We start from the raw sequence: 26,881 nt of genomic DNA on the forward strand, positions 1-26,881 counted from the left end.
TCTTTTCATTTATTTGTCTCTGAAGTGTTCCTTGAAGATACTTTGAACGGAAATTATGGGAAATGTCACCTGCAACATTGCTGTTATGCTGCTTGTTATATGACAAGATAGTGCTGACTTGGGGTGTAAAATCTGGTTGCAGAATAGTTGTTCTGAAGGAGCTCTATCTCTTCAGTTATTTAACAGTTGATTCCATCAACCAAAGTTTGCTTTTGTCTCTAGGTAAAAAATTTAGAGAACTCATGGATAAGTTCCTGAGACCAAACTTCAGCAAAGGATGTCCACCCCTGTTCACTACTTTGAAATCTTTGTATTGTAATAGAGAAAAGGTAAGTTTGGTTTTTAATCAGTTTTGCTATTATTATAGGAAAATTTCCATGGACTATGCTGTGATTTAATTATAATTAATTATAATTTAATGATTTCTCTATTATACCAACACTTGTCTTTTTATCTAATATACCAATACTATATGCCAAACGTATATGCATATAGTATAAATGTTAACAAAGGAACTACCATGCTATGAAGTTAATAGCAAGGAAAGGCATTTTAAAAACACTGAGATATGCCAGGTGGTGATGGTGGTAGTGGCACACACCTTTAATCCCAGCAGAGGCAGGCAGATCTCTGAGTTCAAGGCCAACCTGGTCTATAGTGAGAGTTCTAGGATAGCCAGGACTACACAGTGAGACTCTGTCTCAAAAAAAAAAACCAAAATATATAAATATATAGTTAGATAAAAGAGATATACAGTTGGATGTGATGGAACATACTTGTAGTTTGTAATCCCAACAATTGAGAGGCTGGGGCAGGAGAATTGTAATGAGTTTGAAGCCAGCTTGAGGTTCACAGTGAGTTCCAGACTTTTTGTTTCTTTGTTGTTTTTTTTTCTTACATTTCGTTATCATGTTTTGAGTAGCATGGATAGTTGAATTTGTGTAACAGTAAAATGCTATTAGATGGGGCTGGAGAGGTGGCTCAGAAGTTAAAAGCACTGGCTGTTCTTCCAGAAGTATTAAGTTCAATTCCCAGCAACTACATGGTGGCTCACAACCATCTATAATGAGATCTGGTGCCCTCTTCTGCCATACAGGATAACATTCAGACAGAACACTGTATGCATAATAAATAAATAAATCTTTTTTTTTTGGTTTTTCGAGACAGGGTTTCTCTGTGTAGCTTTGCGCCTTTCCTGGAACTCACTTGGTAGTCCAGGCTGGCCTCGAACTCACAGAGATACGCCTGGCTCTGCCTCCCGAGTGCTGGGATTAAAGGCGTGCGCCACCATCGCCCGGCTAAATAAATAAATCTTTAAAGATTCCATTACAGTGTGGTATGATGCCTTCACCTGGGGTGGGGGTGGGACTACCATTAGGTGAGTGGAGTATGAGAGACTAGTTTTAATTAATAGGTTGAGTCCTAATCAGTATAGTTTTAGGAGTTGGGCAGATAGCTCAGTCAGTATAGACCTTACTGCACAAGCATCCATGTAAAAAGTGGGTGTGTTCTTGTAGTCCAGTGCTGGGATCATGGAGGTCCCTGGGGCTTTCTGGTCACCTAGCCTTGCTTAAGTGACCCGGCCCAGATTTCAGTGAAAGAGCCTGTCTCAAACAGCAGGGCACATGACAACATACACATGACAGGGTATCTGCATACCTTTGTAAGTAAGTGTGGTAAAGAATCTACCTCTGTTCGTAAGTCTTGGTTGTCAATTTGAAAGATAAACAGAGAATTCGAACTTTGTAGGAAAGCCAGGTGTTGTAGCACACACTTGGCAATTCTTGCTGCTTGGGAGATAAGGCAGGGGGATCACTTCAGCTCAGGATCTGAGACTTAACTAGTGCATCCTAGTGAGTCCTCTCCAGATGAAAAAGGGGGAAGGGTTAATTGAAATGAAGTTATACTTTTATTCCCAAGTATTGTTCCTTGTATTGTTTCTTACTTATTAAGGTCTAAAATATTATGGTCAGTCATTTTTCAAGACAGGGTTTCTCTGTGTAGCTTTGTGCCTTTTCCTGGGTGGTCAGTCATTTTTATAGAGAGTTTTTGAAAGATACTGTTGGGTATTAAGATTTTCATCAAGTATCTATCAGTTTATTTATGTTTGACCCTTATTTTAAAAAGTAATACGCATGAATAATAAAATGTTGGAAATAAGATCAGTGGTTAGAACATCTTATTGATTCAGGAAGCCATGAGGGACTCACACAAACCATGTTCACACCATAGCAGTTGATGAGTTCCTGACAGTCACCTCCTGTTCCACTCGTGAGCGTGTTCTGGTTTTGTGAACCACAGCTTATTGGGAATTCTGTCGCTTACTTGCTTGAGTTTGAATCACAAAGATCATAGGTCAAAGGCCATGCTTTAGGAAGTTATCTCTGCAACAGGCACAGTATTTTCCCAGGCTGAATTTTAATGAAGCTTTAATAGCGCTTTTAATAATTAAAATATAATAGAACCCCTTTAGTCCTAATCTAATGTAACTACTTGGAAAAAATATTTAAAACGAGAAGATAGTTGAACTTGGAAGATTTAAAGATTGTGAAAATTTTAAGACATTGTGTTAGTGTCCATCACTGTGAGAAAATACCAGCAAAAAATAACTTCAGCTCAGGAAAGGCTTATTTTGGTTCACAGTTTGGGGGCTTGGTCTGTGGTTTCTTGGCTCTGTTGTTTTGGTCCTGTGGCAGAGGTGAACATCTTGGTGAGGGGAATGTAAAGAGGAACAGACTTGATCATATCGTGGCAGGCAAAAATTGAAAAGGAAAAGAAAGGACTGGAACATCAGTATACTTTGAAAGACATGCCTTGCCATGACCTAACTTTCCTCCCATGTAAGGTCCCTCCTAAAATTACTGCTGTCTCCCAGTAGTGGCATCAGTTAGGAATTAAACTAGAGGATCTGAGTTTGAATCTTAGTACCTACTTAAAAAGCCAGGCATGGTTGAACTTACCAAAATCCTCTCAGTCCCACAGTCTAGCTCAATTGGTGAGCTTCTGGTTCACAGGGAGAGACCCTGTCTGAAGGTAATAGGACAGAGAGTTATCGAGAAAAATGGCAGATATCTTGTCCCAGCCCTGTACATGTGCACCAGCACACTCAGGTACATATACCACACGAATACAATACATACCTCACACACACAATTAGCTCTCAATATATAACAGAAACGAATGATGGACATTACATTACTGATTTTCCATATTAGATATTACCTACTTGATAACAGAAATAGTAAGAAATGAAATGGGTTCCTATAACTGAGAAAAACTGTTAAATTAAAAAACAATTTTTGTGTGTATAAAGTGTGAGTACAGGTGTGCACATCCAGGACACCCTTGTGATGGTCAAAGGACAACTTTGGGGAGTTGGGTCTCTTTTCACCATGAGTTCTAGGGATTGAACTCAGGTCATTAAGGACAACTTTGGTGAGTTGGACCTCTTTTCACCATGAGTTCTAGGGATTGAACTCAGGTCATTAAGCTCGTGAGGCAAGTTCTATCCCACTGAGCTGTCTTGAGTAACTTCAGTGGATGTTTTGTTGTACTTATTTTTTAGTTATTTATTTTGTTTTGATGAACTCTCAGTATGTAGTCCTGGCTGTCCTGGAACTTACTATGTAGATTGAATTGACCTTGAATTTACAGAGACCCTTCTTCCTCTGCTTCCTGGGTGCCGAGAATAAAGGCCTACTCCACTACACACAGCTAGTTTGTTGTGCTTTTGATTATTTAAACTTGGTACAGAAAGTATGCTTACTCCAGAACTGTAAAACTTATTTAAAACCTGTGTCTTGAGGGCTGGCAAGATGGCTCATTAGGTAATGGTGATTGCTACCAAGCCTGAGTTAGATTCCTGGGATTCACATGATAGAAGAAACGGAGACTTTTGCAGGCTTCCCTGTTCCTCCATGTGTGCTGTGATGTTCCTGGCTGGGGAAGGGTGTACCAGTGTGTGTGCATACACACACACACACACAATAAATAAATATGAAAAAAAAAACCTCTGTTAGCTGAAGTGTTTGCAAACCAGTAGATGGCAGTGTAGGTTAATGAAAACAAAAATAATTACCACATACTTAAAACAATTTGAATACTAAATTTCTAAGCCTGAAAGAAGTTTTCAGTTGCAAATGTTCTAAGAAAGATTGATAGAATGGTTATGCTACATTAAAAGATGTCTGCTACCTTTAATTTTGTTTTATCCATGTTCTTAAACTCTTGTATATGTGTTAACTAGAGGGCTTGTAAGCAGAGATTGTAGAGAACCAGTTTCTGATTCTGTCTGGATTGTCTAAAACTGGGGGTCTTGGATCCCACCTTCTATCTATCATCTCTCATCTATCTAATTTATCTGAGATAGGGTCTCCCTAAATAGCCCTGGCTAGTCTAGAACTCACTATATTAACAAAGCTGACCTGAAGCATAGAATTCTACCTGCTTCTGCTTTTTCAGTGCTGAGATTAAAGGCATGTGCCGCTTCACCCAGCCTCATGAGTTTACTTAATCTTCAATGTTTTTTCTGATAAATTAGTAGTGAAAATTGAGGACTGGCCTTTATTTATTTTGTTGATAGAAAATACACATAATTATGGAGTGCAGTGTGCCTATTCTGTACATGTATACAGTATCTAGTGACCAGATAGGGTAACTAACATCTCCAGCTTCCTAAGTAAATTATCTGTGCTAGCAAATTTGGAACTCCTGTCTTGTAATTTTAGAAAAATATAAATTGTTAGGAACTGTTATTACCCCATTTCGTTGTAGAGCAGAGCCTCTTAAACTTTTCCACTTGTGATGCTTTTTGCCTGAGAAGTTTATTTTTGTTTTTGTTTTTGTTTTTTTCCTTTGAGACAGGATTTCTCTGTGTAGTTTTGGTGCCTGTCTTGGAGCTTGCTCTGTAGACCAGGCTGGCCTTGAACTCACCTGAGAAGTTTTTATTAACCCCTTGGTCTATAAGTATATGAAATAAGTATGTAGATCAAACATTTACTGATAATAAACCATGATGAAATTTATTTTAAAACACTTCTTTGGTCTACTTATAGTTATATCACTTATTAAAGATAAGGGTGTATTTGCATACTAATGGTGGATGTGCTTATCCATTTTTATCCAAAGGATTAAATCTTGGCTACACATTTGGTTCTGTAGGACATAGAGCCCATTTAGTTCCTTTAAACTAAACTTGATTTTTATGCTTGTGATGTGTGTGAGTCTGCACAAGCATGTGGAGGTTGGAGGATAACGTCAGTGTTTGTCCTTGCCAGAATTCTACCTTGTTTGAGTGTCTTGTCTTTGCTGTTAACTGCATATACCATGCTAGCTGGCCAATGAGATTCTGGGGTGCTTCTGTCTGTCTCCCATCTCCTTATAGGACCACTGAGATTACAGGCACATGCAACTCTGCCCAGCTTTTATGTGAGTTCTAGAGGTTAAAACTTGGGTTCTTGGCTTGAAGAGATGGCTCAGAGGTTAAAAGCACTGGTTGCTCTATGAGAGGTCCTGAGTTCAATTCCCAGCAACCAGATGGTGGCTCATAACCATCGATAATGAGATCTAATGCCCCCTCTTCTGGCGTGTGGGCATACACACAGTCAGAATACTGTATGCATAATAAAATAAATCTTGGAAAAAACAAAACAACTTGGGTTCTCATGCTTGAGTGGCAAGGGGTTTACCCACTGAGCGATCAGTGGTAGAGCTAAATCCCCAACCCAACACAAGGTTTTTTTGTTTTTTTTTTTTGTTTGTTTGTTTTTTTTTTTTTGGTTTTTTGAGACAGGGTTTCTCTGTGTAGCTTTGGTGCCTGTCCTGAATCTCACTCTGTAGACCAGGCTGACCTCGAACTCAAAAAGATCTGCCTGGCTCTGCCTCCCAAGTGCTGGGATTAAAGGTGTACGCCACCACCGCCTAGCTGATACTTTGGTTTTATATTTGCCAATACTTAGACTATTGCTTCATATAAATATATGGGGCAAAACGACAGAAGCATATTTATGACTTTTCAGAAATTGTTAGAAATTCTATCCTAATCCCAAGCCAGAATACATTGAATTAAAATCCCCCCCCCCCCAGCTGAGAACCGAACCCAGGGCCTTGTGCTTGCTAGGCAAGTGCTCTACCACTGAGCTAAATCCCCAACCCCTGAATTATTTCTTAAAGATTATTTATTTACTGATTTTTTTTTTGCTGCTTTCAAGACAGGTTCCCTCTGTGTATCCCTGGTTGTCCTGGAACTTATTTTGTAGACTAGGCTGGCCTCGAACTCACAGAAATCTGCCTACCTCTGCTTCCTAGGTGCCACCACCGCCTGGATAAGATTATTCATTCATTTTTATGTATACGGATATTTTGCCTGAATGTATTACCTGTGAACCATGAGCTGCCTGATGTTGATGCTAGGGACTCGACTCCGGTCTTCTGGAAGAGCAGCCAGTGCTCTTAACTCCTGAACCATCCCTCCCACCTCCACTGAATGATTATTTTAATGAAACCCACGTCAGTAACTTACACAGAAATTTTTAAACTATTCTAATAGAATCCAAAGACATAGTCATTTGATACTTAGAGTCTGAAGAATGATGGGAGGAAAAATATTAAATGGCTTTTTGCAACTAAACCATAGTGTTGCTTAAGAGCAGAAAACTGTGTGTGTAGGAATGCTATAATTCATTGTGTGCTTGTCTTGAATCTAAGCCACGGTGTGTTAGGTAGCGTTTGTTGCCGTGAGTAGTGTAGTGACACGTGCAGTACAAAGTGTGCTTGTTATATGCCACCAGACACACGTGGTAGTCACTGTGTGTCACTTTGAACTACTCGCAGTCACTGCACATTCAGCAACCTTTATATATCACCAAACATTTGGAGTCTTCCAGATTTGTGACCCCTGAGCCTGCAGCACACAGTTTAAGAAGCGCTGGAGCAGTAGACTATACACTTCTTGTCTGTTTTGGTAACTGCTACACTTTCCTGTTTGTTTTTGTACCTGTTACATCAACCTTCTATCCTCCTCACCCTTCTGGGCCTCCAGTGACAGTAATTGTAGGCTCATGAAGTCAGCTTTTTAGATTCCGCGTCAGAGAAACCCATCTTTTGTTTTCTTTTTTCTTTTTTTGGTTTTTTTTTTTTTTTTGGTTTTTCGAGACAGGGTTTCTCTGTGTAGCTTTGCGCCTCTTTGGAACTCACTTGGTAGCCCAGGCTGGCCTCGAACTCACAGAGATCTGCCTGGCTCTGCCTCCCGAGTGCTGGGATTAAAGGCGTGAACCACCACCGCCCGGCTCATCTTTTGTTTTCTAAAACATGGACTCACTATGTAGCCCATGCGGGTCTCAAACTTACCACCCTCCTGAGTGCCTACATTAGGTTTGTGCACCTCATCCTTAGCATCAAAGTCTCTTTTTAAATTGTGGTTCAGTAGGACATGTGCCACTTGCTTGTAATCCCCGCATTTGGAAGGTTGGCTTGATTTTGAGGCCAGCATGGCCAGCTCCAGGCCAGCCAGCCCTCTATACCTAGACTCTGTTTTAAAAACAAACCAATCAGAGTTATTTAAACTACTGTTTTAAGCTAAATTAAACATTGTCTTTAGAGAACCATTTTAGCCACTTTCTACTAATAGCACGTTTTCATTGATATGTTTGACTTTTTTGTTTGTTTTTATTTCATTTTATTTTATTTATGTGTCTGGGTGTTTTACTTGCATGCATGTATTTGTACTATGTGTGTGCAGTACTCTCAGAGGCCAGAAAAAGGGAACCAGATTCCCTGGAATTAGAGTCCCAGACAGTTGTGAACCACCAAGTGGGTGCTGGGAATTGAACTGCTGAAAGAGTAGCCAGTGCTCTTAACCACTGAGCCATCTTTCCAACCCTAACTGTTTTAGTGACGTCATTGTGTGTGAATCTTGTTCGCATCCCCCTTTTTGTCACACGTTTTCTACTCTTACACGGTTCTTCCTAGTCTCCCCATCGCCCTTCCCCATCTCTTCTGTTAAAGATGCATTGTTTTCAGTGGTGTATCTATCTGGGCATGGGTATGTGCATGTGAGTGCAGATGCCCAAGACAGTTGTGACATGGGTGCTGGGAACCAAACTTGGGTCCTCAGGAAGAGACTGAGCCATCTGTCTAGCCCCTGCCAGTCATTGTTTAAGTCGCTAATGAATCGTGCTGTGGTATGCAGCAACATATCAAAAGTGTGTAAATTGTATAAGCCTGAGAAGTGTTTTACTTTGGTTTGGTACTGGGCAGCGTACGGTTCATGACTTCATGGATGCTAACTCTGACATTGTATGGTACACGTTAATTTGGATTCAAAATGAAGACAATTAAATTATACTGTCTTTTTTCTATTAACTGGAATGCATGTAGAGGTTTCTTTCACAGCCACGTCTACCAAAATCTGCACTGGCAGGAAATGTGTAAATAGTACATTTTGATTAGTTCATAAAAGAGGCTTGGGGAAAGAAAATAAATTAATTGTTCTGAAAATCAGAATTTTTTAAAAGTTCCAGTTTTCATAAAATAGTAACAGTAAACGGTGTTTAAGAACTTGTTTTAGCAGTATTTAGATGAGGGAATTAGGAAGGAAGACCTCCAATTGTATTAAGCACAGATTCTCCTTTCTGTCCTTTACCAGGGTTGTTGACAATAGAAAGCAAGATATAGTCATTGAACATTTGTGTTTGTGTATGTAGTGTTTGTACGTGTTCCTGTGGGTTTGTACACCTATGCACGCAGGGGTATATGCATGTGTGTACGTGAGTAGGTGGAGGTCAGAGGTTAATATCAGGTGTTTTCCTCAGTTGTTCTCCGTTTTATGTTTTGAGATAAGGACTCTAGCTGAACCTGGAGCTACTTGATTTGGCTAGGCTGCTAGCCAGTGTGTGAGTTCAGGGATCCTCCTATCTCCACCCCATCAGCCCATTACAGATACAAGCTGTGCTGCTAGTGCCAGCTTTCATGTGAGTGCTGGGTTTGAACTCGGGTCTTCAGGTTTGTGTGACAAGCACTTGACTGACTGAACTGTCATTTTTAATATGTAACTTTAAAACTTTGAATCATTTCACTTAACTTTTTTGTAAGGAGTGATATTTTTAAAAATCTAAATATTTATATTGTAGTTTATAGTTTTACAGAACAAAACAGGGAAGCAAAAGACAATTTAACTGTTGATGAATTATATAAATATGGTAATTTGTCCTTCAGAATCGTCAGGATTCTGGGATTGGGGATCTAGCTCCCTTGTAGAGTGCTTTGAAGACCCTGCTCACTATGAAGGCCCAAGGTGGGTTTGAGCCTCATCTTTGGTGCTAGGGGAAGAGAATACCAAAACAGACTGAAAATCACAGTCTTCTGGAGAGGAGAAGTCGTTGAGTCCTAAAACCATTAATAAATGCAGCAGTACATTTGTTTTTCCTCAGTCCTCCAAAATGCTCAGATTGGGAGTGGGAGAAATAGTATTTTAATACCTACAGTTTAGCTAATCTGTGATTTTGAAATGTATTGTAGGGCTAGAGAGATGGTTTAGTGGTTGAGAGCACTTGCTGTTCTTTCTAAGGATCTGAGTTTGGTTCCCGCATACATGTCAGAGAGCTAAAAAGCCACATCTACTTCCAGGTTCGGGCGTTGGGCACCCTCTTTTGGCCTTCACAAGCACCTGCACACAAATTGCATATAAACAGACGGACACATACATCAATAAAAATAAAAAATAAATTGTTGTTCCAATCAGATTAGTCCACAAATAAAAATACCTTCAGTGAAGCATTTTTAAATTAAAAAATATGTTTCTTTAACAGGTTTCAATAATCCAGGAACTTGTTACTAATTATGAAGCTTCTCTTAAAATGAATGGCTTTTTTAGCCCTTATGGTAAGTTTAAACTAGACTAAATTGGAATTTTATTGCTAATTTAAATCTAATTTTAATCACAGAAACTAGTTTACATATATTATGTGTGTGCTACATAAATGGCTGCTTATTGGTTTTTGAATTAGTAAATGAAATGAGAGTATTTTCAGTATTATTTAATTTAAAATTTCCATAATCTTTTTGACTTAAGAGTTAGCCTTATTTAACAAGGAAAACAGATTTGAAAGGTTGAATGGCTTGCCCAAGATTGAGTATTTAAATTAGAACCTTTTTTCCTGAATCCCTAAATTTTCTATTTTTTCATTCTTGAATTAATTTTTAATTATGTCTGTTTGGCCCTTTAATTCTCTGTGGGGACATGTGTAAATGAAGACATTTTAGAAAATCCTATAGGATGTTTCAGGTATGGAGACAATCTCTTTAGGTTCTTTATGTGTCTTTTCTGTGTCACTGCTCTTGGAGTTTGGAGTTTTTTGTTTTTTATGTTTTGGGAAAAAATTATGTGTATGAATGTTTTGCCTGCATGTGTGTCTATGCATTGCTTGCATGTGTGGCTCCCCATGGACCAGAAGAGGGCATTAGATTCCTGGGAACTGGAGTTACAGACAATTGTTAGCTGCCAAGTGATGTTAGGACTTGAACCCAGGTCCTCTGGAAGAGCAGCAAGTGCTCTAAACTTCTGAGCTCTCTCTCCAGACTCCAGTCCACCCTGTTAGAGTATTTTAAAGCAAATTCCAAATATTTTACGTGTAAAAACCTTAGTATGCATCTTTAAGATGCACAAAATCAACTTCATATCTAATACCTGTCTACATATTTCTCAACCACTGTCCAAAATATTTGTTTAATTGGTTTATTTTAATTTAAATCTAGTTAAGGCCCATGCTTTACATTTGAAGGGTTTTGTGGTCTTTTAATATACAGTGATCTCTCTTCCTTTAAGAAATGCCTTTTGTTGAAAGCTCACTTGTTTTGTGGACTTTCCCTACTTTAGACCTGACTGACTGCATTCTCTTGGGATCACGTGTGTTTGTCACCGTCATTCCTATTTCACGTGACATTGGTAGTGAGATTAATAAAGTTGAGAGTTGTTTGAATACCTCCCAGGTGGTGCTTTGTGCTTAAGGTGCTCTGGTTATCTCTCTGATGCTGTCATTGACAGGGTTTCTTAGCAGGTTGATGCGCCTGTTAAAAAGTTCCTCCTGTAGTATTTCCTAGATTCCTTATTTCATTCTTGCTCCCCATCTGTTAGCTGGGCAGAGTAGGTTATAGGTTGAACCCAGGGCCTCATGCGTGCTAGACAAGTGTTATGCTACTGACTTATAACTATAGTTCTGAAATTATTTTAAAGAACCTTCCTTCATATGCTTTGGCCTCCTGAATTAGATGTTTGATTCTTTGCTCTTACTTGGATTATCCTAGTTACTTTTCTATTGCCATGACAAAAACACTATGACCAAGGAACGTATAAAACATAATAAAAATCAACAAACATTTAATATGGGTTCATGTTCCAGAGGGTTAGAATCCATGATCATCATGACAGAGGGAATGGCAGCAGGCAGACAGGCATGATACTGGAGCAGTAGCTGAAAGTTTATGCCTAGGTCCACAAGCCCTAGGCAGAGAGAGCTAACTGGGAATGGCATGGACTCTGAAGCCTTAAAGCCAGATTCCAGTGTCCTCTAATAAGGCCACACCTAATTCTTTTCCAGTAGTTTCATCAACTGGGGACCAAGCATTCAAATATATGAGTCTGTAAGGGGCCATTCTTATTCAGACCACCCCAGCTTTCTAATTTATGCTTTAGTGTGTTTGCATTATTGTCTTGTTTATTTAGTTGGCTACATATACTAGGAGATCTCCTGTTGATATAATACAGGTAATTCACTCTGCCTCACTGTAGACATGTCTGACATTCTGTAGTCCATTTTGATAGCTTCTTTAGTACAGGATTGGAAGCAGAATAGAATTCAAATAATGTGTGTATATGGCTGCTTTTGTTAGCTGACTTTGGGCTGTGTACCCTAATCTTAGATTTGTGGTATATCAGGGATATTGTTGTCTCATCAGGGTATATTCTTTCAGTCATATCCTTCTTTGCTTTGATGATGATCTGGCTGTATTAAAGTGTATAATATGCTAATTGAGACAGTTACACACTCCTACAGTAACCCTTGTGAACTTGGAACTCAATTTCTCTGCTTCTGTTGTCATATTTGATAGAAGCATATATTTTGCACATGTGGGCAATGCATAATGTGGCAGTTTTTGCTTCTGCTGAAGATTTGCAGTGATAGGTAATCTTTTCTCCAAGTTACTGTCTTTGATTATTTTTCTGGTTCACTGCACATTGCTTTCATCTTGAGAACCCATAGAGTTAGATAGATTGTTCTTCTCTAGCACTGTTTATTTGGAGGTAGTTTGGGATTAGAAGCCTGTTGAACTAAGATTTTATTTCTCGGCGTGGCTGTTAGCTTTTGAACTTGATGCCATAGAGTCATGCCTCTTTCTGTTAGATTGGTCATTTTTGCTGAGCTTTTGCTCTTAATAATAATCGTTGATTTCATTCTGAATTAAGCAGATAAAGCATGTAGGTTTGCTTTACTTAGCATTCTTCTTATAACAGTGTAATATTTGTTTGATTGCAGAGAATGGGGAAAAGGAACCTCCAACAACTCTACTCTGGGTCCAGTATTTCCTGGCACAGCACTTTGATAAACTTGGACAGTATTTGCTGGCTTTGGAGTATATTAATGCTGTGATTGCTAGTACTCCAACTCTAATAGAGTTATTCTACATAAAAGCAAAAATATACAAGGTAAAATCTTAATATTGATTTTTGAGTGGTTTGAATTGAATCATTTTTTAAAAGGCTTGAAGTAGAGTAACTCCTAAGATTCTCTGATAATTTTTTCTATATTCTAATAATCCTAAGGAATTCTTTATTGTGTAACAATGTTAGTTATTTGGTTCAGTTCTTAGTAAGTGGGATCTTAGTTGTCTAGTTTTCTAGGTAAACTGACAAGATCATGTCAAATTTCTAACCTGTTTTTATTTATATTTCTTTCCCATTTCTATGGCACCCATTTTCTCTTGCTCATAAACGGATTTCCCTAATACCTCTTCTCCTACAGCATATAGGTAATCTCAAAGAAGCTGCAAAGTGGATGGATGAAGCACAGTCTTTGGACACAGCTGATAGATTCATCAATTCCAAATGTGCAAAATACATGCTTCGAGCAAATTTGATAAAAGAAGCAGAGGAAATGTGCTCCAAGTTCACAAGGGTAGGCAATAGCATGTATAAGTATGTAATTGTCTGAATTAGTAAAATTGAAGTTCTATGATGGTTTGTTAAGTTTGCCATTGAAATTCATAAGAATTCCTTTAAAAAAAATTCCCATTTAGTCCATATTCCAAATAGGTTTCTTACTGTGGTGTTGCACGTGTGTGGGGGTATGCACACCTGCCATGTGAATGCAAGCACCCAGGTAGTCCAGAAGAGGGTGTTAGATCTCCTGGAGCTAGAGTTACAGGTGGTTGTGAGCTGCTCAGTGTGTTTGTTGGCCTCTGAACTCAGATCCTTTGGAAGAGCTAGCTACAAGTGCTTTTATCCAAACTTCAGTTTGTGCTGAGTGTGGTCATGTACACCTCTAATCACAGCATGGAGGAGGCAGAAGCAAGCCGATCTCTGTGAGTTGAAGTCCAGACTGGTCTACATAGCGAGATCCAGCTAGTCAAGGTTACATAATGAGACCTTGTCTTTAAATAAATAAACTTAAAAAATTTACTTTGTATCCCAAATTTGTTTCCTTTATAATTTATGATTTCTCTTTAATTCTCTATTAAATCCTCTTACTTCAGAATTGCTCAGAGTTCTTTCTGTGTATTTTCTGTGACATTTCAGAATTTAAGTTATCTAAAATTGTTTGGCTAAATACTTGTTCTATATTTTCTTCCTTTTTCATCTTTTCTGTAATAGTGTCCTAATAGACATGATACTTGGTTTTGATTAAAATTACAGGTTCATAGAACAGAACAGAAAGCCTACAAATTGATTCAAATGTATTTGGAAACTTGGTATATGACCAGAAGTACTTTTAAAATTAAAGATAAAATTGCTGAGGCAGACACTTACGTTGAAATATTCAATGGCATCCCTACCTTACATTGCACACACACCAGTTCAGAGGACCAAAGAACTAAATATAGACAGCAAATCAGATATTTGAAGGAATACAGTAGGAGTCTGTAGGTTCCAGAAACGCTTCATGCTTGGAAGGGAACATTTCTTCAATTCTAAAGGAGCAAAGAGGTATATTTAAAAAGTGTGTGTGTGTGTGTGTGTGTGTGTGTGTGTGTGTGTGTGTGTGTGTGTGTGTGTGTAATTTTTAGGTAGTTTTGTTTTGTTTGTTTTTTCTTGAGGCAGTGTTTCTCTGTGCAGCCCTGGCTGTCCTGGAACTCGCTCTGTAAACCAGACTGGCCTCGAACTCATAGAAATCTATCTACCTGCCTCTGCCGCCCAAGTGCTGGAATTAAAGGTGTGCACTACCACCGCCTGGCCTTTTTAGGTTTTCTACCTCTTGATATTTCTGTGTTATTGATACACTGTTTTCCTAACTTTCTCTACATCTGTCTTTAGTACTTTGAACATCTTTTTTTGTTTGTTTTAATTATTTAGTTTTATTTCATGTGCATTATTGTTTTGCTTGCATGTATATCTGTGTGAGGGTTTTAGAATCTCTGGAACTGGAGTTACAGACAGTTGTGAGCTACCATGTGGGTGCTGGGAATTGAACCCAGGTCCTCTGGAAGAGCAGCCGGTGCTCTTAACCGCTGAGCCATCTCTCCAGCCCCCTTTTTTGATTATATATTTAGCTCTTTCAGACAGTAGCCAAGGCTGGCCCTAAACTTATTTTGTAGGGAGAACACTCTTGAAGTTCTGATCCTCCTGTCTACTTTCTGAGTATCAGAACTACAGGTTTGTCCTACCGTGCCCAGTTTTCTGTGGTACTGTGCATTGAACCCAGGGCTTCATTCGTAGTAGGCAAACACTCCGCCAAATGAGCTACAGCATACTCAGCTCTATTAGTTAAAGATTTGATTGACATATAGCAGGAGTACATATTAGTAGGATTCAGTGTGTTGTTTACATGAACATGTATAACATGAACTGACCAAATTCAGTCACCCTAGAAGTGTTTAAGATGAAGTGTGAATAACAGTGATATATTTGACTATATTAATTTAAGTATATGTGTAGCAAAATAGTCATAATGAAAGTGAGAAAGAATTAGAGAATGTAGCCACCCTGTGATGATGACAGAAATTTTGTAGAGAACACGAGGGCTAGAGAGAGGACTAGTAGTATTGTTTATGTTCACATAGGACATACTCAGGTTTCTGATGTTTTACAGAAAGTCTTTGAAGCTTAGAAGAGGATACCTGGACCGTCTTCGGTCACACTGACCGGTACTGTGGTTCAGCATCCTTTCAACTACATCACAGCTGTCAAGATTAGAAGAGACTACAGCAGAGAGTCATACAAATCCTTGGGTTTCTAGGTTAAAAAGTGCTATCTGGGAGGTAAAGGTAGGGTTAGAAGTACTGTTGGAAATGAGTCTGTAAGATTTCAGTTAAGTTTTAGTCCAGTGATTTTTTTTTTTTTTTTTTTTTGGTTTTTCGAGATAGGGTTTCTCTTGCGCCTTTCCTGGAACTCACTTGGTAGTCCAGGCTGGCCTCGAACTCACAAAGATCTGCCTGCCTCTGCCTCCCTCTGCCTCCCGAGTGCTGGGATTAAAGGCATGCGCCATCACCGCCCGGCTTTAGTCCAGTGATTTAAACATAGACAACTAGCATGTCGCTTCAAGGGCCCAGGAGAATAAAGTGAATGAGCGAAATGCTCACATTTACAGATTGTTTACAGCTTGGAATTATAGAGGGCTGCCGGGCGGCGGTGGCATATACCTTTAATCCCAGTACTCGAGAGGCAGAGGCAGGAGGATCTCTGTGAGTTCGAGGCCAGCCTGGTCTACAGACTGAGTTCCAGGACAGAGAAACTCTGTCTGGAAAAACAAAAAAAACAAAAACAAAAAAAAAAAAAGGAATTATAGAGGGTTACAAATCTTTGTTTAATAGTTCTTTATGGTGAAATTTTTGAGATAAAGTAACATATATTTTTTGTGAAGACACAGTCATCAGAAAATGGAAAATATACATAACTATAAAGGAGAAATAAGATAAGTCTTTTTTTTAAATCTGGAGATAATTTTTAGACTTTTCTTTTTGAGATAGACTCTTTCTGTGTAAGCTCACACTAGCCTTTTACACTTGACATCTTCACCTCCTGAGCTTGAGAATTTTTAGACTTAATAAATTCCAAGAATTGAACTGATAGTAGAAAGTGGTCTTAAAAATGATCAAACACTGAAAATATTTTTATCAGTACGCTTTCCCATCTTTTCTGAAATCACACAAATGTGTTTAAAATAAGTCTGTTTCAGTGGATGACAAAAATCCGTTGCCTTTCATTGGAGCTAATATCTTAGACATTCCTCTTATCTTTAAGGGTGAACTAACAAATACTTGTAACAAATCCAGGGATCTCTTTTCTTTTCTTTCCTTTCTTTTCTTTCTTTCTTAAAGGCAAGGTCTAACTATGTACTTCAGGCTGGTTTTGAACTCAAAATTCTCCTGCCTCAGTCTCCCAGGTGCTGGAATTATAGGCATGCACCACTGTGTTCAGTGTTACTCGGTTTTAATAGCACGTGACACAGAGAGCTAGTGAAGTAAAAGACTTGTTAGGAAACAGCAGATGCTCTTAAACTCAGATGGGTGAACACAGAAAGTGAGAGTGTATAGCCTAACCTGCTGGAGGGAGATTGAGAAACTGAAAACATTATGAGAAGTACCATAACAGTACTGGATCTTTGTAACAGTGACCTTGAGTCAGCAAGGAAATGTTAACTAGCAGAAAGAAAAAGAAAGTGAAAAGAAGATAGGCAATATTCATGGACTGTTGTGTATTTTTGTTGGTTGGTTCTTGTTTTTCGAGACAGGGTTTCTCTGTGTAGCTTTGGAGCCTGTCCTGGATCTCACTCTGTAGACCAGGCTGGCCTCGAACTCACAGAGATACGCCTGGCTCTGCCTCCCGAGTGCTGGGATTAAAGGTGTGTGCCACCACCACCTGGCAGGACTGTTGTTTTAAGTAGTTAAAAATAAGAGCTTCGATGCTTAGCAGTAGCTTTAGTAATTTGGAGTTCATTCTATACAAAGTGGTGAACACCCCAGGGGGCTGAATAAGTTAAACTTTGCAGTTTAAAACACTAAGGAGGCTGCAGAGATGGCTCGGTGGCGAAGGTGCTTGCTGCCAGGGCCTACATTAGATCTTTGAGACTCAGAAAGTGAAAGGAAAGCATTGGCTCCCACAAGTTGTCCTCTGACCTCAAAATGTGCTGTCCCATCTGTGCATGCACATACACAAACATACAACATAAAATAATAAAATAATGTATTTGCTGATTGCTAATTATTCTCATCATAATAGAGGTGGGAGTAGTTGGAAAGGTGATTTTTTCCTATTGCTATTTGAACCTGAGGCTTTTAATTGTACTTTTAAAACAGTGTGAACTGGAGGATCTGTTTATTGCTTGCTGCCTTATATTTATGCAAGTTTCCATTTCAGGAAGGAACATCCGCTGTGGAAAATCTAAATGAAATGCAGTGTATGTGGTTTGAGACAGAATGCATTTTGGCCTATCAGCGCCTTGGGAGATACGGGGATGCCTTGAAAAAATGCCATGAGGTGGAAAGGGTGAGTGTTAGGATGTGGATTCTAGTTTCTTCTGTAAGTGACAAGAAAAGCAGGTACATATCTACACTGGATCATCTGCCTCTTCTAACTTTGACAGCTTCATTTGAAAACAATTCTTTGGATTTAGTATTGTGAGCAATGTGCAGTGATACTTGACATGTTTATGTATTTTTTCTGAAGAGAAAAGGAAAACAAGTTAGTGAAAACAGTGTGTGCTATAATTGACATACATTCACAATTTCTCTCCCTTCATCTGGCCATTATTTAATTTTCATTAGCAGCCTAGGAGGACACACAGCTGGTGGCAACACCTTTCCCCTTTAACATCAGGATCTGGTCCACAGTCAGCCTCTCTCCAGTTCGTCTTCCCAGGATGTTTGTTCTCACATTGATACCCTGTGCATCAGCTGGCCAACTTGCAGGCTTATTTTATTACTTGCATTTAGAATTATGTGTGTGATATGCCTTAGTGAGGGCACTTTTCTTTTCCTTTGTGTGAATTTTTGTTTTCCTGTTCTTTGTCATCTCTGAAGCACTCTTCTTCTACATGGACCACAGGAGGAAAGGAGCCGCAAATGCACCCCTGAGGCAGTCCTCAGCAGCCCTCAGTTGTGGGGGCACTCGGCACCACTCTTCCCCTGCTGACGCAGTATAAAACCACAGGCGTCGTAGTCAGGTGAGCCTGATGTCTGCACCATGGCAGTCACTTTGGCCTTCTTCCCATGCGAACTTGTGAGGTTACCCGGAGGAGAGCTCTGTCTTAGGGGGTGGCTTTTGATGGGACCTGGAACTAGGATTATACCAGAACCTCTATAGAAATCACCGAAGTTTGCTTTGTTTGGTTTTTGTTTCTTAAGTCCTTTAAACTTGTATTTCTAGGGGAAAGACTTCTCATTTTCTTTTTGAGAATTCCAACCCTCTTGGATTATATGTTAAATATCCAAACATTGTAGTTTAAATCAGGCTTCTATTTCTGTGGTGAAATTGTAGAACAGAATTGGGACCGGAGGTGCAGGCCTGAAATCCCAGAACTCAGGAGGATCACAAGTTTGAGGCTAGCCTGAATTGCAAGTGATATTGAAGGCCAACCTAGGTGACATAGTGAGACCCTGTCACAACAAAAAAGGGACAGGAGATAGGTTGGTGAATAAATGGGCTTTTGTATGAGCCTAGTGACTTGGCTTCAGATCCCTGGAATCCAAAACAGCCTGGACATGGTGGTGTGTGTCTGTAATCCCGGGACTCCTCTGGTGAGTCGGGAGGTGGAGATGAGGCCGAGGCAGGAAAATCCCCTGGAACTTGGGGACTAGCTAGATTGGAGTACACAAACTGCAAGGGAGACCCTTGTAAAACAAGGTGATGGGCTGGAGAGATGGCTCAGCAGTTAAGAGCACTTGCTCTTGCAGAGGATGGGAGGTTTGATTCCTAGCATCCACATGGTGCTTTATAACCACCCTTAACTCCAATTCCAGGATATCTGATAGCATCTTCTGATCTTCATGGACAACACATATGCACATGGTGTACAAACATACATGAAGGCAAAACACTCCTACATATTAAATAAATAAAAAGAACCAGCAAAACAAAACAAAGTGAAAGGTGAGAACTAATAGCCAAGTTTGCCCTCTGACCTCCACGTATGTGTCATAGTACACACATGCCATCCCATACACATGTGAACACAAACCTTACACAGAAATAAAGAACAAAAGCTAGCAGCAAAAAGTACTGAATGTCAGTAGCTTATGTTGGTGCTCACTAGTGTCTACCACTTGAAGGCCTCCTGCTGGTTAAGGAAAGACATTCCATGTACCCTGTTGTCATGAGAAGTAAACTCTTTAAAGCATTTGCAAATTAGTACTTTCAGCAAGGATTCGGGTAGAAACCTACTCATTTTCTTGTTGAAGTTTAATTCGAATGTTCTTAGGATTGTTATAGTTGAAACTTCTCAAACTTAAGTCCCATTCTTCTTAATGTTGATGCCTGAATTGCTTTATGATTTTTGCAGTATTTCCTAAATTGCCAGACTGTGATAAGTAAATCTTCTGTTAGTGTGTATCGTTTATAGTGACTTTGGCTGAGTAGTGTGAGTGAAATTCTTAGTAGCAGGTAAACTACTTCTAGTTTAGAAATGATTTAATTGGAAAAAAATCTTTGAAGGAAAGGGTTACATTGACTACCAGAGATCAAAATGTAGAAATCATCACTCTCACCAGGCAGCTGTGGCACATGCCTTTAATCCCAGCACTCGGGAGGCAGAGCCAGGCGAATCTCTGTGAGTTCGAGGCCAGCCTGGTCTACAGAGTGAGATTCAGGACAGGCACCAAAGCTACACAGAGAAACCCTGTCTCGAAAGAAAGAAATCACCACTCTCTGGTCATATGGCCTAATTATATTTATTAAAAAGTCTTTGATCAGAGTTTGCTATTGGCATTTAACTCTATGAAAAATCTGAAACATAAATAAGAAAAGAGCTACTCCTCATGCTACTTACTAAAAATAAAAGCTTAACTCTTGTGAATAATATGCATATTTTATATATATGTAGTAATGTATTTAGTATAAATACATTAAATAATGACTGATTTCTAACAAAATTATTAAATTCAAAGAAAATGCTTAATGTTATTGGAAAGATTTGAGTATAAAGTTCAGGCTTAGGAATTGAGGAGACGGCTTAGTGGTTAAAGAACTTGTTGTGCACACATGAGATTCTGAGCTCAAATCTCCAGCACTGATTTAAAAACAAAACAACAACAACAACAAAAGAAACCAAACAAGCATAGAAGCATACATCTGAGGGGATGAGACAGACAGACGCCTGGAGTCTAGCTAAGCAGTCTAGCTGAAAGAGTGAGCTCCAGGTTCAGTAAGAGACCTTGTCTCGTAAAGAAAAAAAGCAATTGATGAAAATATCCTGTTTCAACCACTGGTCTCTACGTGAGCCCATCCAGTGTGTACACACAGAGTTTGTCCTGGGGAGGGGGCCCGTTCAGTAAAAGCTGAGTTTGGATCCTCAGAACCCATGTAAAAAGCAAGGTAGAGTGGTGTACTTCTGTAATCCCAGCAGTGACATGGGATGCAGAGACAGGTGGATCCTTGGAAGCTACTGGGCCAGCTAGCCTGGCCAACAGGGCAAATTTCTGGCCAGTGGGGAACCCTGTGTCAAACCAAAGTCAAAAGCACCTGAGAATGAACATCTGAGGTTCTCTGACCTACACACACACACACACACACACACACACACACACACACACACGCGCACACACACACACACACACACACACACACGCACGCACACACGCACGCACACACGCACCATATTCTCCTGCACCTACAAGAATGCCCACATACACAGATGTGCACACAAAAAATACAAAATTCAAAGATTTTTTTTTGAGACGGTCTCACTATGTACGTATCCTGACTTTCCTGGATCTCTTTGTAGACCAGGTTTGCCTCAAACTCGTAGAAATCCGACTACTTCTGCCACTTGAGTGCTGAGATTAAAGGCGTGCACCACCACATCCAGCTTTCAGAGATGATTTATTAACTACTTAGCACAAGTTACTTTATGCCTGGCTTCTTATATTTTAATAAGTAAATAAATACCTATCACAAACAAATTTTACATTTTATTTTTTAAATAGAAATAAAGCTAAGAAACAAATTTAAGGAGCAAGTCTTTCTGGTTTCAAGATTTCAGTGAAGAACTTTCATTGAAAGCAGTTTCAACTTTCACATGCTCCTGTGGTTTCTTAGAAATTAGATTTGAAATTTTAGCATTCTGGAATGTCCACAGTACCTTTTCTGTCTTCATTTTGGCTCTGTAAGTGGATTTTAAGATTATCATTAAAGGTCGTGTGGCCTAGTCCAATCTGATGCTTAAGTTTTACTAAACAAAGTACTAACATAAGCTTATATTCATAGCAATATTCTAAATTATTTATCTTTTTTAAAATACTAACCAGGATTTCTTTTTTAGTGTGCTGGTTTATATTTGGGTCAGGGCAATATATATTGCATATAATATTACATGTATTTCTAACTCTTTATATAATGTAGGATTTCTAAAACCTGTTGCATCCTTTCTAAGTTGTCACATGCTTTATGACATATCCTTTAGAGAGGAAAAGTTGATCTAGTCACCATTTTCAAGAATAGGCATTTTTTCCTCCTCTGTGTATAAGTTCTTAGAATTCAGAGACATGACAAACAGGAAAGAGACCAGAAGAGAGGGCTTCACAGAATTCCAGAAGAAAGTCACATGCTAAAGCTCTGATGGGTTTTCTTAATTCTTTGCCAACTAGTCTTAATTCAAGCCCAAGTTTTGTTTGTTTTTGTTTTGTTGAGAGAGTTCATGGTCAAGCTTAATTTTCTTGACCACCTACCAGCAGTGTCTGCTAGGCAGGGGAGAAAGGGTTTTAGCTTATTTGTTTAGCTGCTTGTGTAGTATTCCGCAATGCCCTGCTTTTTCTGATTTCACCCAGCCTTGTTTTTTGTTTTGTTTTGTTTTTTTTTAACTACCAAGAGCTATGTGGAGTAAGTAAACACCAGGTTTGACTTTGGTTGAGTGATTCCAAGATGCATTGTGTTCACTGGAAAAACAGACGACTTCTGGTAAACTGGGCTAAGCTGGTCACCCAGTTTATAGAAGACATCAACTGGAGAGAGGCAGCCTGTGGGCTGTTACTGATAGAGGTGGATTAAGTGTGGTTCCAGATGACTTGTGAAATGTGACTTAAAATCCATGTCTACTGATACTTCTAGGAATCTCTTTGGAAGCTTGTCATCTCCTTCTCATGTGTTTCTCAACTGAGATCATGTCTTACAGTCCCTTAGATGTTTTCATCTTATCGTGTGTTCTATGACTTAGCTTTCTGTTTCCCTTAGCCAGCTGTGTTGAATTTTAATGTATTACTCTTATGTAAGCTTGGTTTACATTAAGGAAAAGCGCTGGCAACTTTATGAAATATGTTAGCCTTTGATTTTTAAAAAATAAATCAAATTAATGTCGTTACTAATTTATCTCATTGGAAAAATTCAATTTTCAAATGTCATTAAAACATGATTTTCTAATAACTATGAACTAATATGAAATGTTTATTTTTTCTGTTTCTTGTCTCTATGTTATACTTTTATTCTTGAAATTCTTCTCTTAAACTCTTAGGTATTTAGTGTGATTCTGTACATATAACATGTTTCTAATTACTAAGATGACTAAAAATATCAAGTGGTTAGGGACAATTGCTAATATATCCTCTGCACAGTGAGTTGCTAGATCACCCTCAGCACCCTTTTCCCTTGAGGGACTATGAAGTACTTTATTTTTGTATATGAGTTTGGAGAAACCAAAGTGGAGTGGAGAACCAGAGGTGTAAATATATGTCAGGGAGAAAACTAAATTATAAAATTGTTTTATGTAGATCAGAGGTGAATTGTATTGTTTTCATGAAAGGAACTAGTGCATAACCTTTTGGGGGTGGGGACATAAGTCCTTTGGAAATTAGATGAAAGCATTGAGCTTGCTTGTTAGGAAGACCTTATGACTTAAGATTTTAAAATGTATGGAATATGAGTATGTTAATGGGAGCTTCTTCACTAGGGAAAAGTCATGTTATCTTTGTGTAGTACTTTGCTAAGAAGAGTAAACTTTAAAATGTGTTGCTTGAACAATCGCGTTAAGAATCTGGCTATATAGATGTATTCCTAGTTTAGATGAAATCACTAAGGCACTAAGAAATAAAAGACTTACTCACATGCCCTATTAATAAGCTCTTTACCTCACGTGGGTGGGTTCTGTGCTGTGTTAGACTCCACTGGGAAGGAGGCTTACGGACGTCGAGGTTTGTCAGATTTGTAAACATTTAGTGTGAGCCTGTGTGAAGTCAGTTTCAAAGTTGCTTAGCGCTGCCTTATTGGTTTTTATGGGAGTACAGAGGAAAACTACATTGACATGTACTAATTTCCAGGTTTAAAAGATGACCTGATACTTGCCTTATCAGCGTAGAGTAGCATCACAAAATATGATATGAGGAAATAGGGTGGATTTTAGAAGACCCCTTTAAGTTGAGATCAGGTGTGTTCAGAATATCACAGCTGTAAAAAAAAAAACTTTAAGTTGAATGCAGAGAACTTGATGCCTTTTGTATTGTTGACATTGGAAAGGGCAACAAAGTACAACTGTGACTGTATTGTTTGGGACTTTTTGTAATTTTCTTTTAAAATAAAATTATTATTGATATAAATGTAAGGGATAATCTTGTGGTTTTGTTTTTAAGCATTTTTTTGAGATAACCGATGATCAATTTGACTTCCATACATACTGCATGAGAAAGATGACCCTCCGTGCTTATGTTGACCTCTTGAGATTAGAAGATACTCTGAGAAGACACACCTTTTATTTCAAGGCTGCTAGATCAGCAATTGAAATATATTTGAGATTACATGATAACCCTTTAACCAGTGAAAGCAAGCAACAAGACGTAAATTCAGGTAATGAAAAGATTTAAAAAGAATATTAAATTTCAAAATATTACCACATACTGCATAGGAAAATCTGTCAAATGATTAAGGAGATAAAAATGTTAGCTGGATGGTGGTGGTGCACACCTTTAATCCTAGCTCTCAGGAGGCAGAGGCAGGCAGATCTTTAAGTTTGAAGCTAGCCTGGTCTATAAAACAAGTTTCAGGACAGCTCGGGCTACACAGAGAAACCATGTCTCGGAAAAAAAGGGGGTTAACTCAGTTATACACTACATACTGTATCAGATTGTCTTGCCTCACCCCATGTTTGTGCAACTAAAATAACAGTAAAAGAGTATGTGATCGAATGGATGTGAAGACAGTGTTGGTTCATTGACACATCAGGAAAAAGTCAGGGAAACCAGATAAAGGCAGGGGCTGATGTTCTGTAACAGATACATCTCGGTCAGCCCAGTGAGATAACCTGCATGCCTCCTGCTACCCCCCAGTCTCACTGCCCAGCTGCCTTCAAATTCTTGATGTTTCTGCCTCAGCCTCCTAAGTGGAGTTACAGGTATATACCACAGCATCAAGCAGTCTTTCTTGGTTTTGTTTTCTTAACATCAGTTAAGAAAGAACATAAATAAATGTCTATGGGCTATTTTCTTCCTTTAAATGGTAATTGAAGAAAAGCTTTTGAGGCCAGTCCAATGGCTCAGGAGATAACATTTTCACCACACAAACCTCATGATCCGAGTTTGATCCCTGGAACCCATGTAAAGGTGGAAGGAGAGAACCGATTCTATAAGGCTAACCTCTGACCTTCATACATGCACTAGGACACGCACCCCCTCCCTCCAATCTTAACCTCTCTACCTCCCCTGCCACAATCATATTAATAAATGTTTTTGTTTTGTTTTGTTTTGTTTCTCTGTGTTGCCCTAGCTGTCCTGGAACTCACTCTGTAGACCTGGCTGGCCTCAAATTCACAGAGATCCACCTGCCTCTGCCTCTTGAGTGCTGGGAGTAAAGGTGTGTACCCCCCCCCAGCTTAATAAATGTTTTTTAATTAAAAGTTAAAAAGCTTTGAGTGGCCGGGCAGTGGTGGCGCACGCCTTTAATCCCAGCACTCGGGAGGCAGAGCCAGGCGGATCTCTGTGAGTTCGAGGCCAGCCTGGTCTACAGAGCAAGATCCAGGACAGGCAGAGAAACCTTGTCTGGAAAAACCAAAAATAAAAAAAAAAGAGAGAGGAAAAAAAAGCTTTGAGTACCTCAGGAAAAATATTTTCACAACTTGTGGTGTTTGCTTTACTGAAAGTGAGAATACCTCTTACATTTTAGTCACTGGATGCCATTGTCAGAATAGAGGCCCAGTATGTAGTAGCTAGGAAGTACACGTTTTGTTACATATATTCTCTCACCCTTGAAACAGTTGGTACGTGTTTTGCAACTTGAAACTAAGGAGGATAAAGTGATTTTCTTGTTATTTATTGTATGGGAGACTGTGTATCCTGTTGTGGGAAAAGCAGCTTATGGAGAAAGGGTTCATTTTAACTGACAGCTCCAGGTCAGGGTCCATCATAGCAGGAAAGTCAGGGCTGCAGGAACTTGGAGCCGCTGGTCAGAGCCACTTTCAGGAGCAGAGAGAATGTATGCGTGCACATTGTTCGACTCTCTCCTTTTTAATAGAGTGCGGGACCCAAACCAGGAAGTGGCACTGCTCTTCCCACATCAGTTAACATAGCCATGACAGTTTCCCGCAGACATGCCCACGGGCCAACCTCATCTAGACAGTCCCTCGTTGAGACTCTTCCAGGGTGACTCTAGATTGTGTCAAGTTGACAGAGGCAGAGTTATCACAGAGGCAGGGCTGAGTTGGAATTCGTTTTAGTTATTAATGTAACCAGCATTTAATGGCTGCCTTTTGTGTGCTGTGTTTGGCTAGTCACAGGGAATATACTTTCTAAAACCTTTTACCTAGTTACCCCGTGCCCTCCCCAAAAGAAAAATATATTCATAGTATATATTTTAGAAAAGACGAAACATGGAAAATGACAGTGGCATGTTTCACACATTTGAATCTTTACAGAAGTCCTGTCAGCCAAAGAACTGAAGAAAATGCTTAGCAAGCAAAGAAGAGCCCAGAAGAAGGCTAAGTTAGAAGAAGAGAGAAAGCACACAGAAAGGGAACGTCAGCAGAAAAGCCAGAAGAAAAAAAGAGAAGACGACGTCGAAGCCGCCAGTGGTCCTAAGGAAGAACTCACACCGGAAAAACTAGAACGGGTGCGTTGAGTTTGCAGTTACTGCTGTGTGGTCATTCGTGCTGTTTGATTCTGCTCTGGCCATAATTTATTTAAATGTTTAAATAAGAAACCACTTGTGATATTTCAAGTCATTATGAGAACCACTGGTTACTGTTTGAATGGCAATATGCAAATTTTAGCTAATGGCAAATTATATATAGAAATATTATAGACCAGAATAGCGTCCTGTAAAGGTGTGTTCTAACTCTAGAATCTGTGAATGTGCATAATGGCAAAGGGGAATTAAGGATGTAACTAGCTGAAGTTGAGAGAGTAGCTGGAGACTCCAGCCATCAAAGCAGGTCCTTTGAGTATATACTATGGCTTGCTGAGTGTGTGAATGAATGGGTCAGTGTTTTGTGCCTTCTCTTGGGCTCTTTTTCTTCTGGGTTTTTTGGTTTTTTTGTCCAATTCC

At 39.2% G+C, this 26,881-nt stretch overlaps 1 protein-coding gene across 4 annotated transcripts in view; it reads left to right on the plus strand.

Annotated features, from left to right (window-relative positions):
* Naa16 (N-alpha-acetyltransferase 16, NatA auxiliary subunit) overlaps positions 1-26,881 on the plus strand; it is a 61,397-nt gene that overhangs the window by 26,190 nt on the left and 8,326 nt on the right. For 2 of the 4 annotated variants that reach the window (XM_052732658.1, XM_052732659.1), the window contains exons 9-15: positions 223-329; positions 9,807-9,879; positions 12,531-12,700; positions 13,017-13,169; positions 17,567-17,695; positions 23,980-24,193; positions 26,253-26,446. In XM_052732658.1, coding sequence (XP_052588618.1) covers positions 223-329; positions 9,807-9,879; positions 12,531-12,700; positions 13,017-13,169; positions 17,567-17,695; positions 23,980-24,193; positions 26,253-26,446 — 1,040 coding nt within the window. Of the gene's footprint in view, positions 1-222; positions 330-9,806; positions 9,880-12,530; positions 12,701-13,016; positions 13,170-17,566; positions 17,696-18,228; positions 18,372-23,979; positions 24,194-26,252; positions 26,447-26,881 lie in introns of those variants that run through there. The other 2 variants (XR_008216973.1, XR_008216974.1) reach the window with 2 other exon arrangements.

The sequence above is a fragment of the Peromyscus californicus genome, unplaced genomic scaffold (genome assembly GCF_007827085.1).
Source record: "Peromyscus californicus insignis strain IS unplaced genomic scaffold, ASM782708v3 Scaffold_12__1_contigs__length_115047231, whole genome shotgun sequence".
Taxonomy (NCBI): Eukaryota; Metazoa; Chordata; class Mammalia; order Rodentia; family Cricetidae; genus Peromyscus; species Peromyscus californicus.